The 13478-nt window shown below is 40.4% G+C and overlaps 1 protein-coding gene across 4 annotated transcripts in view; it reads right to left on the reverse strand.

Moving 5' to 3' along the window:
* The window catches only part of PDE1C (phosphodiesterase 1C), a gene marked incomplete at its 3' end in the record, with an annotated part of 305371 nt that overhangs the window by 3066 nt on the left and 288827 nt on the right, over positions 1-13478 (reverse strand). For 3 of the 4 annotated variants that reach the window (XM_080819135.1, XM_080819136.1, XM_080819134.1), the window contains one exon: positions 6514-8106. The exons of the other annotated variant lie outside the window; for it this stretch is intronic. In XM_080819135.1, the coding sequence (XP_080675261.1) occupies positions 8093-8106 (14 nt within the window). Of the gene's footprint in view, positions 1-6513; positions 8107-13478 lie in introns of those variants that run through there. 4 annotated transcript variants of the gene reach the window in all.

Genomic DNA, 13478 nt, shown 5'->3' on the forward strand with positions numbered 1-13478 from the left:
TCCACCTCTCCTTCTCTGAGGGTAGAGAAGAAGAACCAAACTGGGCATAGAATCCCTTCTCTCCATATGCTTGATTATTAGCAAGTTAGACCATTTTTTTTTTATCTTGGGGACATATTCACAAAATCTGCTCTCATCTCTTAAAGCAATTTGCTTGCTGGAAATGGTCTAATTAGCTAATGAAGATTTGACAAAGGTACATATCATTGCACAGAGCCTGGATTTGGGAGTCATTATCTATATTACTTTCAAATGTACTTAGGAAAAGAAAAGTGCAAGACAAAAATCAATACATCACCATCCTTTATTTCACAATTACATACAGTATTTGTTTTTCATAAAAGCAATGCTCTTTGAGGAGTTTTAATCCCCATTTGTTTAAATCATCTTTCTTGTGAACACCACAGTTCTCCCAAAAGTGTGTATGATCTTCTCCCTTTCCTCAGCCACCGCCAACCTATCTGTTTTTCCCTCTCCGCCTCTGTGTCTCTGTCTTTGAGACCATTTTCCTTGATGGTTACTTTTCTTGTGGTTTGGGAGACGAGTGTATAGAATTATTCTTCAGAAAATAGATTGAGATTAGTCCTAAATCAAATTAATAGAGTTGATAGTTCAGGTACTGCTATGTAAAAGAGGGCTTTTAAAGGGCTTTGTTTCTCAAAATACCCTTCAATAAAGTTGTGAGTGTGATAGGTATTGTTGGGGGACAGGGAAGTTCCTTAGTCAAAACTTACCGGGTTTAAACTACTATCTTCATGGCAGGACCTCTCAGACATCTAAATAGCGGGGATGTGTGTTAGGAATCCTGGAGAGAAGCCAACAGCATGTGGTTTTTCTCCATTTTATTAGCTTAGGGAACTCCTTTACGGGGACATCTCACAGTGTCCAGCAGAAAAGACTGGCCTAATTCCTCATCCTTATCTTACGGTGTCATATCATATACTATCAGAAATCCCTACTTCAGCACACCTTGTTGTCTTGTACTAAGTGAAAGCAGGCTGCACAGAACTATCACCAGTCCTCACCTACTGTCTGTCCTGCCTAGTCTCCGTGGATTTAGTAACAATCTGTGTGAGAATCTGTCTCTGTTCTTTCCATCCTCTCTGACTTCATGGGGATCTTCCCCAATCTCTCATGAGGCAGCAGCAACTCCATGCAGAGAATTTCTGAATCTCTGTTGCAGAACCCTACCTCTGAGGGCAGCAACTTGGTCTGCTCTTAATTTCTGAATAAATTCGAATATTAGCACCTTCTTAAAGTAAGAAGTGTTGGACATATGTTTTCTGCCCTTTCAAAGATAATATCATGATACCACCTTTGGGGGAAGAAAACCTTTCCATTCTAGACTTTTTTTACCTGCATTCTCTCTCTCTCTCTCTCTCTCTCTCACACACACACACACACACATACACACAAAATAATCATTTGTTGCCTCTGAAATGTTGTTTGACATGAGGAATAAAATCTCACTGCCATACATTTCATTTCTAAAAGCAGGTCTACTTGCAGTATCTGCCTGAAAGCTGATGGAAAGTTCTTATAAAAAATGCACAAAAATCATTCACGAGTTTTGAATTGCAAGAGATTGGAATGCTAACATCAGCTCCATCAAGGATGGAATGATGAAAGAACCGAACTTGTCATTTTTGTGTCGGGATTCACCATGGTAAGATAGTTATGACATCAGACAACACATCGTGTACTAGGCACAATGCTAAGAATTTAACGTGAATCTTCTCTACAATCCTATGAAGCAAGCGCTGTTATCACCCCCTTTAGGGGCAAGGAAAACTGGGGCTTAGAGAACTTAAAGAACGCGCCAAAGCCTACACAGCTGGTATGCAGGAAGTCTGGATTCTGGATTCTGGATTCACGTCCAAGCGGCTCAACTTCAGAGCTTTCACCCGATATTTAAAGCAACTTTGCACCAAAGTTCAGAGTAAGTTTTAATAATTACCATGATAAGTTACGAGAGTCAAAATAGTACCTCATTTCTACTCTCAGTATTTGAGTATATAATCTGTGTAATATACAGGATTCTTGAACACGCTCGTTAGTAGCTACAGTCACACGTCCCCCAAAGCAAAAGCAAATCATCTCCCCCAACAGACACGCACTTAATATAATTTGTGGTCATAGCTCAGGAAGGAATTATATAAAGGTCTTTTAAGTAACTGCTTTTATCTCTCCCTTCACTTAGGCCAGGATGGAATGTTAACAGGAATTCCAAAAGTCACAACTGTTGATGAGCAGTCAAGCCAAGCAGAGCTCCAGGATCTTGGGTGGGTGCTTAACTGGGTGGTCCTTACACTGGCCGCATGTGAGAACCACCTAGGGAGCTTTTAAAAATCCTAATACTCAGGTCGTACCCCAGATCAATGAAGGCAGAACCTATGCAGGTTTGTCTGAGACCTCAGGAGTTTTTAAAGCTCTTCAGATAATCTCACCATGTGTGAGTTTGAGAGCTACTGTCTTGGTCTCTCCAAATGTCTCCTTCCTTCAAATGTCTCCTTCCTTATCTTCACAAAGGAAACAACAGTACCAATGTTTTGCACACACTGAAAGTGTTGTGGAAACTGGGGAGAGCTAGCTAATGTTGCTGCTGTAGTTTGATCACAACAAGCTGCCTGGGGTGGGGAGAAGCCTTACATGAATCTGTTAAGGTTACGTGTGGTCTTCACAATTATGCTCTCCCCCACCCCCTTCCTGCCCACCACATTTTGTTCTTCTTTTTGGGTCTACCATGAAGACAAAAGCTCTGAGGAATGAAAAGGCATTCTTTTGTTGGAGAAAGCAACTTTGGTACTATCATTTGAGGATTGTAAGACCTGCACCAAGAACAGCCAACCTTGAGATGAGCCATTGTTTTCTAAATAAATCTCACTTGTGGGAAAGGAAAAAATAAGACCAAAGAGCACGTTCCTGATGTCTGACTGAGGGGTAAGATAAGAGTGAGACCGTGCAGGCAGAAATCTAGTTTTAAAGCCTGCTTCTACCATTCCTGTTTTTTTTCTCCTGGGCAGGTCACTTCACCTGTAAGCTCCACATTTCTCCTCTGTAGCCCGGGTGTACCAGTGCTGTCTATCGTGCAGTACTGCTGGGACGACTCAGCCAGACTGGGTGTGTCAAGGATTTCCTACAGCGTCTGGCATAAAGAATGCCTTCGGTCCAGGATGACTTCTCTTAAGATCATCATCGTAATAGTGATCATGTCCAAGGGTAACTCCCGGTGGATAAAGTGGGACTAAACCCTGAACAGACAGAAGACTTCTAGGACAGGCACTGACATTTCTTGCAGGACTGATTTTGGGCTGAGAGTTAAGGTGTTGCTCAGTTTGAGATAATCTGCCCGATGTTTCTCTATGTCTCTGGATTTGTCTCCCTTCTGGACTCTTTCTAGCTTCTTTCTGGGATGTTTTTTCAGATTATCTGGAATTCCAAACCAGGCTTATGTCTGATTCTGACCAGATCAGCCACATTAGCTAATTTGGCATGAATTAGTGACATTTTGAAGGTGAGCTCATGAAAAAACACAAAATCAGCCAAAAGTCTCCATTCAATGTTAGCATCAGCTTCACAGAGGACTGAATCAGGAAGGGTTCATCCCATTCCCAAGGTAGAAGCATTCCCTTTAAACCTCTAGCATTTGGCTAAATTGGCTTTCCAAGCTGATCTTTTCCTTAAGGGGTGAGTAGAAGATACTAATTCATTTCAACAAAAACAGACTTGGTTCTTGTTCATTATCTAGGCTTCCCATGAGATGCTTTAAAAAATGGAAGTGAAACAGAACAACCTTTTAGAAACCCAAGGCTCTGCTATTTAAGGAGACCAGCAGCATGGTCCCGGTCCTCTATAGTTTTCGGTGTTTTCACATCCCTGATGGCAGCCGCCCCCATCCTTTGAAGGGGCTAGATTCAGTTCTGTCTCTACCCCTCTATGCTGCGGGCACACGATTTCAGTTTCCCACTTAGAAAACAGAGCTGCGAAGTCTCACCGCAGAGAGCTGTGATGAGAGGGAAAGGAATCACGCGTGTGGAGCCGTCGACACGGTACGGGCACGTAGTAGGTGCTGTCTTGCTCTTGCCTTCCATCCCTTCCTGAAAGGTTTGCAACTGCCAGGAAAAGTCAGCAGCGACATACTTTCCCAGTTAGGGAATTCATCTGTCTCCTCAAGACACAAACAGCAGTATACTGAGGCCACACATCTCGGTGTCTCTTCCTTTTGTAGCAATACAATTTAGCAACATTAACCCAGCCAGAAAATCACTCATAAACTAGGCACATTAGATGTACTGTTGTCTACTCTTAAACTCTTCAGGGTGTATTTTATATTAAAACAACAATAATGATGGGCACCTGGGTGGTTCAGTCAGTTGAGCACCTGCCTTCAGATCAGGTCACGGTCCTGGGTCCTGGGATCGAGCCCCACGTCAGCATCAGTCTCCCTGCTCAGTGGGGAGTCTTCGTCTCCCTCTCCCCTCCCCCACTTGGGTTCTCTCTCGCTTGCTCTGCTCTATCTCCTTGACAAATAAATAAAAAACATTAAAAAAAAACCTGTAATAATGAAATCCATCATCTATATTTTAAAAGATGCTGGCTTTCTATGGACTTCACCTCAAAAATGAGAATGCTAAATAATCCACTGGTTCCATATTTTCTTTCTTTTTTTTTTTTAAAGTTTTTATTTATTTATTTGATAGAGAGAGAGAGCACAAACAGGGGGAGGAGGGGCAGAGGGAGAGGGAAAGGCAGAGTCCCCGATGAGCAGGGAGCCTGATGCAGGGCTCAATCCCAGGACCCTGGGATCATGACCTGAACTGAAGGCAAACGCTTAACCGACTGAGCCACCCAGGCGCCCCTGGTTCTGTATTTTCACTTCACAGAGCAATGAGCACAGAAACTGAGAAGCTACCTAGAAGGAGCTGAGATGACACTGCATGAACCAAACCCCTACCCAGGATAGACAGATGACCCCATCAGCATTTCCAGGCCCCCAGAAGAACCTATGTCCATTGGGAAAAGATAAACCACATGGTTTTGTTGCCCTTCATCCAGCCCGAAGCTGTTTGCTTCCACCTGCAGTTCTCAACCCTGGCTGCACCTCAGATCACCTGGAAAGCTTTAAAGTTTACTGACTCCTGCCCCCAGGAGTCTCTGAAGCAATCCAGTATTTTAAGATGGAACCCAAGCCTCAGTATGTTGGTCATGTCCAGTGACTCTAAAGTGTACCCAGGTAGAGAAACACTGGCTTGAGTGCCAAGTTGGTTTTGAGACTAAGTCAACTTATACTTTGGTATTGAGGGATGCCTGGGGCAACTGGCAAGATCTTATCATTACATGCAGGAGCTTCCAACCCTTGGCCATGTGCTAAGATCTGTGACAAGAATTGAGCACATGAGGGATGTCTGGGTGGCTTGTGCCTTCGGTTCAGGTCATGATCCCAGGACCCTAGGGTCAAGTCCTCCATCAGGCTCCTTGCTCAGCTGGGAGCCTGCTTCTCTGCCTGCCACTCCCCCTGCTGGTACACTCTTTCTCTTTCTCTCTGTCTGACAAATAAATAAACAAAAATACTGAAAAAAAGAATTGAACAGGTGGTATGGTATTATTACATGAGAAGCATGGGTTGGGATAGTACATCACTGGGTTAAGCTATTACTAGTTGTAAGATTCTAAGGAGATAAACTATTTTGGGACTCAGGTTTTTTGTTTTTTGTTTTTTGGTTTGTTTGTTTGTTTCTCTGTAAAATGGGAAGAATATGCATGGTGCTGTGAGGATTTTAAAGGGGATGTAAATGAGATAATGTATATAGAGTACCTTGTAAACTTGTGGACTGCCAGGATGTCGTAGGTACGTGGTATGTGGCAACCATTATTCCATAGCACAGGGGTGAATGGTCCTCACTGAGGGCTTTCTAATGATGCCCTCCCTGATGGATTTCTTATTCTAGAGTAGAAAAGTCATATAATTCTCCGCACAACTGGCTATCACTACATGGAAGACCTTACCAAATAATGAAGAGGTTAACTTAATAAATTTATTTGTGAGCACTTGGCAAAGAACATATCATTCTGATTCACGGCAAACTAATCATCCAAAATGTGCATGTATATATGGACGTATATATCTGCTACCCGAGGAAACCACTTTGCTGGAACTAAGTGTCATTCGAAGCAAAGCAAAAACATCCAACCCACATTCTAAACTATTTATACAATGTACAAATATGGATGTTCATGTGATCATGATGGGCAAAGCCTAACCATGAATGTGAATGAGTGCTGGAAATCCTGGCTGGGACGGGAAGTGTGACTTAGATAACCAACCAGGATGAAAGAAGTTTCAGTCCCTGTATTCTAATCTTGATGCAATTGGGAAAATAACAAGGGCACTTTTGATTCTTAGGAATCTTTCCATTTATTATGCTGAGGCATAAAAATTCTTCAAGTCACCTTCATTGGAAGCTATTCTTAAATCACGGATGCCCTGGGTTTTTTTTTTGTTTTTTTTTTTTTAACGTTTCTTTATGCTTTACCCCACAGATAATCAATCCTAGCTACACACGAGGGTGTTAGGTACACTTGCATTCCCAGAGCTTACTCACAGAACTGGTAACAGTTGGTGCTAAGAAATATTTAATGAATGAGTGAACTACTCTGTGTCACATTTGGTAAACTTCATAAACCTTCCGCTTACCAAAGAATAAATGAGTCACTTAGAATACACACCAGCTGGCAAAGTTGATCGCCATCTACAGACCCTGATAGCTCCTTCTTGCCTCCGCAATGTCTTGATACCCAGATTTGCTGCCCATGGGTGCTCCAGGAAGGGAGTCAGCAAGTTCCTTTCCTTTGAAGTCTCCAGTCTGAAGCCTGAACACTCCTGCGTTAGACAAACACTACAACCTCGGCTGGTTGCTACAGGTCTTCCTAGAGTATGGAGAGGCACTGAGACATGGTGTTCGAACCGCTTTCCCTCTGACAAAGAGGTGAAAGAGGAGGAGCTATTAAGTAAGGCTGGAAAACAAGCTCTCTTCTTAGGCAATGGCTGGCGATTCAATGCCCTGCGACCTGACCATGAAATGATTAATAGTTCCATTTGATAAATGACTATTTTAATTAATCAAACAAAGAACAAGAAAGTCCTCTCTCAAGGAGGGATCATCTTCAGCTTAGCTCTTTCTCTTTGTTTGCCCCAGCGGACCCAATGTATGTAAAGCATGCTGTTTCAAATGAGAAAAATAGCTTGGAGAAAAATCAAGTCTTCTCCTTAAGCTTTTCCGGTCCACGTGTGCAGTTTTCCACATGTGCATATGAAATGGGAAGTGTAAGGCTCAGTCAGGAACTCTGCCCTTTGTTCATACCTGCAAGGACCTATCCTAGAAGAAGCCTGAAAAGCTAAATTTCACCAGGTTTCTGAAGCTCTGAAGAGCTAAATCAATACGTCACAAATGAGTTTTGATCCAATCTACAGAAAGAATGACAACGGCCATCCCTCAAACTGAACTCAAGATAAAAGAACTACAAAGAGAGCACTCAATGGAATCTTCACTTAAAAAACAGTGCAGGATCCCTCTGCACCCACGGCTGCACCTGAAAAATTAGTGCAGGGGTAATTGGTCTAATCCCCGGGCAGAGTAAGGAAGGTGGTTACAATACGGACTATCTGACATCAGTCTTTACCCAGGAGCAATGAAACTCAAGCAAAAAGCATAAGCTTGCCTTGCCTTGCAGCCTGCTAACTTCCGGCAAGCTGCTTACCAATTAGACTCCAGTTCCCTAATTTGTGAAATGGAGATAAGGTACCTTCCTTAGAGAGCTGTCATGAGGATTAAATAAGGTAATTCATGTTAAGAATCCAGCATTATCCCTGATAGTTAATAAATGTGCAATACAAATCAAAGTACTTATTGTTAAAAACCTGTATTAGGGAGATCGGAAGTTACTTTTTGAAGTTTACCACTCATTACTTATAATACACATAATACTTGGTCTTGGTTTAATAATAATAATAAAAAAATCATAAGCTTCCTAAAATGTCTTCAGACCTCAGAGCTGGTCAGTTCTCTTCTGAGGAATCCTCTGGATGGACGTTTTATCCGTAGTCCCCTAGAATAGGACACACGACAATGTCATTGCAAGCCAGCTGGCATCTCTACACGCAAACTCTTTCTACATCAGGCATGGAAGTCAGAAGCAGAGCTGCATCTACGCCAACACTAGGGTGCATGCCAACAGCCGCACGCACACAAGAGCCATCAGCTATCTGCTTCAGCAAAGGTGATGGTACTATACCTTTCTGTCTAAGGATCGCTTCCAGAAAGTGACGTGACTGAGGTGCCCTGGGGAATCTGCTCAGAAGTCAGTCTCTGACTAGGCTCCATCCTTAGCAGTCATGACTGTGAGTAGTGCTGAAGCTCTGGGCCACTCCTCCAGCGAGAGCCGACATTTCCTCAGCTCTCCACCATTTCCAGCCCACCCATGGAGTGTGACTGGGTTCACAGACCTTATAGGGCATAGTGGAAGGTTGTTCTAGAAAAAAATCAGCTGCAGGTGCTATTACTTTACTACATGAGAGTCACTTTGCTATAGATATGCAAAGAATCAAGGTGCTGTCCCCAGGAGAGTTTCCCAGTTGCTGGAGCTTTAGGATGACCCCTTTGATAATTTCGGAAGCCACACAAGCAGTTTCTTAATGAAATGGTCTCTGGTGGCTTCTGGATTGAAGCATGTTACCAGCGGGCTTTCTTCATATCTGAATCCTCATATACCAACACCCATCTCTCCCAGTATGTTAGAAAGGGAAAACATTAAATTTCTCCAAAATATATGTGAAATCACGTTTATGTGGATGAAATTAACAAAACTGTCTTAGGACACAGCAATAGGTTTGTCACTTAAAATTCTTAATATATAATATTTTGAGCATATAGAAAAGTATGGATAATAATAATGTCAAGTTCTCATGTATTTTCAATATGATTTAATCAAATTTTAACATTTTGCATATTAGCTCATAAGTTTATTTAAGGAGATTAAATGTCACAAATAGAGTTAAAGTACCAGGTACACTCTTCCAGGATACTTCTCTTCCCCCCACCACACAAAAGGCATCATCTAGAATTTGATATCTCTGTGCATATAAACACTCAATTATTGCGTTTGTATGTATCTGTTAAATAACTAATATATTTGCTTGTTTTAAGGGATAATATAAATTGTGTTAGATGGTACATATCTTGTTGCAACTTGCTTTTCTTGTTGGACATTACATTAAGCATTGTTTATAATAGCAAAAAATGAAAAATAACTGTCAACAGGAGAATGATAAAACATTTTTGGCTCATTGATATAACAGACTGCTGTACAAATGTTAAAATGGACAAGTTTTTCAAAGAAGTACCTTTTTATTTCGGATAGAATTACATTAGCAATATGTTAGCAAACTTTCTTTCTGTAGGTTTTTCTTAAAGGTGTGCACTTAAAAGCAGGATAGAACTGGATTTTGCTTTCCTTATCTAACCAGATAATCTCTCATAGTTTAGTACCAGCATTTAGGCCATTTGCAATTATTATTATTACTGATATTTTTGGACTTGATTCTACTACCTAATTTTTGTTTTGTTTTGTATTTGATTCTACCATCTAATTTTGTAATCATTCTTTATTCCTTTACTTCCTTTCTGTCTTCTATTAAGTTGATACATTTTTACAGTACCTTTGTTGTTCAGTTCCCCATTTAAATGTCATAGGGTATATATCAATTATTTTATTGATGATTCTTTGTGTTAAAAAGTTACAAAATTACAAAATTCTGCCAAACACAAAATAAATTTTAGCAGTCTTTAACTTTCCACTGAGTAAGCCTCTTTCCAGCTCTAGTTTCCGTTTCCTATTTTAACACAGAAATTGGACATTACTTTTTATAACTATTTGTTCAAATTTACCAAAATGTTTTACTTACTTGTGTGTATGCCATTTATTCTTATATCTCAAGATGCAAGAAGATACACTTTGCTTCTTTTTTTTTATGTATATCCCTTAATCTTTCTTTTAATGAAGTCTGCAGTTGGTAAACTATGTCATTTTATACCTGAAAATGTTTTTACTTTGCCTTCACTCATAATTAATAATTGAAGTGTTTTAGTTATTACATATTGATTTACTTTCCCTCAACACATGGTAGATACATTTTCATTATCTTCTGGCATCTACTATTACCAATGCAAATTTTGCCATTATTTGGTTGTCACTTTATTTTAAGTGACCTGCTTGAATATAGCCAGCTTCCCGTGACATTAAAGAATTTCTCATTCTTTTTTTTTTTTTAAAGATTTTATTTATTTACTTGACAGAGAGAGATCACAAGTAGGCAGAGAGGCAGGCAGAGAGAGTGAGAGGGAAGCAGGCTCCCTGCCGAGCAGAGAGCCCGATGTGGGACTCGATCTCAGGACCCTGAGATCATGACCTGAGCCGAAGGCAGCGGCTTAAACCACTGAGCCACCCAGGCGCCCCAGAATTTCTCATTCTTGAGTTAATTTTTGGCAACCTCACACAATAGCATTAGATATGCATTTGGTTTTATTTAGGCATGGCAGCTGAGCTGCATTTTCCACTTAAGTTGAGTCTTTAGAGCCATTTATCTATCTTCCATGCTCTTTCATTTTTTATTGAGATATAATTCACATACCATAAAATTCATCACTTGAAGTGTACAGTTCAATTACCATACTCGCAGGGTTGTGCAGCCATCACCGATATCTAATTCCAAAACATTTCCATCACTATGAAAAGAAATCCCATACCCATGAGAATTCACTCTTCATTCTTCTCTCTCCTCAAGCTTCTAATCTATTTTCTCTTTTAGGTAAGCCTATTCTGTATATTTCACATAAATGAATCATAAAATATGCAGCCTTTTGTGCCTGGCTTCTTTCACTTAGCAAATGTTTTCATGGTTCATCCATGTTGCAGACTGTATCAATACTTCAGTCCTTTAGATAGGTAATAGATAATAATCTATTGTATGGGGGCGCCTGGGTGGCTCATTCAGTTAAGCATCTGCCTTCAGCTCAGGTCATGGTCTCAGGGTCCTGAGATGGAGCATCATATTAGGCTTCCTGCTCAGCAGGGAGTCTGCCCCGCCCTCTCCCTTTGCCTCCCTCCCAGCTCATGCTCTCTCTCTCATATAAATAAATAAAATCTTTTTAAAAAAGCTATTGTATAGATTACCACAATTGGTTTATATATTCATCACTTGGTAGACATTTAGTTTCTCTCCACTTCTTTAGCTATTATGAATAATACTGCTTTGAATATCTGCGGATAAGTTTTTTTGTAAACATATCTTTTCAGTTCTCTTAGGAATATACCTAGGAGCAGAATTGCTGTGTCATTTGGTCACTGCATGTTTAACTTCTTGAGAAACTAGAAAACTCTTTTCTAAAGTTGCTGCACCATTTTACATCCCCAGGAGCAATGTACAAGGCTAGTAATTTCTCCACATCATCGTCACACTTGCTATTATTGTCTCAATTCTAGTGCATGTACAGTAGTATGTCATTCTGGTTTTGATTTGCATTTCCCTAATGACTAATGATGTTGAGCATCTTTTCATGTTCCATTTGTATCTTTTTTGGAAATATGTTTATTTAAATCCTCATTCCTCTTTTCAATTGGGTTATTTATCTTTTTATTGTTGATTTGTAAACATTCTTTACATATTCTGGATACTAGATACATGATTTTCAAATATATTCTTCCATTCTGTGGACTTCTTTTCCACTTTCTTTCTTTCTTTTTTTTTTAAGATTTATTTATTTATTTGACAGAGAGAGAGAGAGAGAGATCACAAATAGGCAGAGGCAGGCAGAGAGAGAGAGGGGGAAGCAGGCTTCCCACTAGCCTGATGTGGGCCTCGATCCCATGACCCTGAGACCATGACCTGAGCCGAAGGCAGAGGCTTAAACCACTGAGCCACCCAGGTGCCCCTCTTTTCCACTTTCTTAATAGTGTCCCTTGAAACACAGAAGTTTTTATCTTTAGTGAAGTTGTGTTATATATTTTTCATTTGGGTTTTAGGTGTCATATCTAAGAAATCACTGTCTAATCCAAGGTCATAAACATTTATCTCTGTATAATCTTCTAAAAGTCTTATGGTTCACACTCTTTCATTTTTTGATATGGTTCCCTGTCTTGGTTCCCTGCTCTTAAGTCCTAAAGACAACATTAATTCTCTTTTTGGCTGTGTTTCACATTGTTTTTCCTTTCTTTTTCTAAATTCCAATGATTATATGCCTGTTTGCTTTTTTAAATTTCAGATTTCAAATGGCTTCTTTTGCATATCTCTGTTCTTGGGGGTTTTTTTCAGAATAATTTTATTCTATTGTTTTTCAAGGGTTAGTATCCCTCTGTTTGGCTCTTTGACTGTCCTTAAACATGATATTTTAAATTGCTTGACAGCCTACACCAAGAGTTTGTGGTAGAAGCATTTGAGTCAACGGAGGCAACATGTGGTATTCCTGAGGTAGGAAGAAGTAGCAAGCTGGCCATTGTAATGAGTGTTGTGAAGAGTGTCTGCTAGACAAAGCAGTTAATTATGTCACGTGCTTTGAGAACTACCCACTCCACTTCTACAGGGTTTGGAATGGTCAGAATTCAGTGCCTAAGACACCCAACTTAGGATCAGTTTGAATTGACACACTAAGGCCAAAGACAAGATGGCAGCAACTCTGACTCATAAGCCTTAGAAAACTAGCAGGCCAACGATAGGCCCCCAGTATAGCCGGTGAGAACCAGATCAGCTGTCCAGAATGATGTCAGAGGTGCCATGTGACCCAGGAATGTTATAACCTTACAGAGAAAAACAAATACTGTCAAAACACACTGTATTTGTTTGGTTTGGAGCTGTTTTCCTCCTAATGTCTCTAGTCCTAAAAACACCAAAACCACAAGCAGGAACAAGATGAAAGAGGCTTCCAGAGACCACAGAGCAAGGCCCTATCAATACTAAAAAGCAAGTTAGTATAGTTAGTATATCTCCAAGTTTGAAAGAGTCTTTTCTGAAGGTGTTTGCCTTCTATACAGTCATAAATGAAATTGGGTAGTTCTCACTCACACACCCACATACCCAGTCATATAGACATTAAAGAGCAACCAATGCATGCTTGTCACCTTGACAGGCACTGGGGGAAAAAAAAAAAAAAAAGACAGTCCCACCCTTGGAAAAGCCACCTGTAAATGAGTAAAGAGATTTACAAGCAAATCATTATACGTCACTACTAATTCTACCTAGATGATTTGGAAAGACCACAAAGAGAAATTATGCAGAAAAAGAAAAGGGTAAGGAGTATTCCAGGTAGAGTGACAGTGGCAAGAAACCTCAAGGGCTACTCTGGACACGGAGTCCAGTTTTTGGACTACGGTAGGGGAGCTACAGAAGTGGAGATTGAAAAAGCAAACAAATAAAGATTATATTTCAT

The sequence above is a fragment of the Martes martes genome (genome assembly GCF_963455335.1).
Source record: "Martes martes genome assembly, chromosome: 11".
Taxonomy (NCBI): Eukaryota; Metazoa; Chordata; class Mammalia; order Carnivora; family Mustelidae; genus Martes; species Martes martes.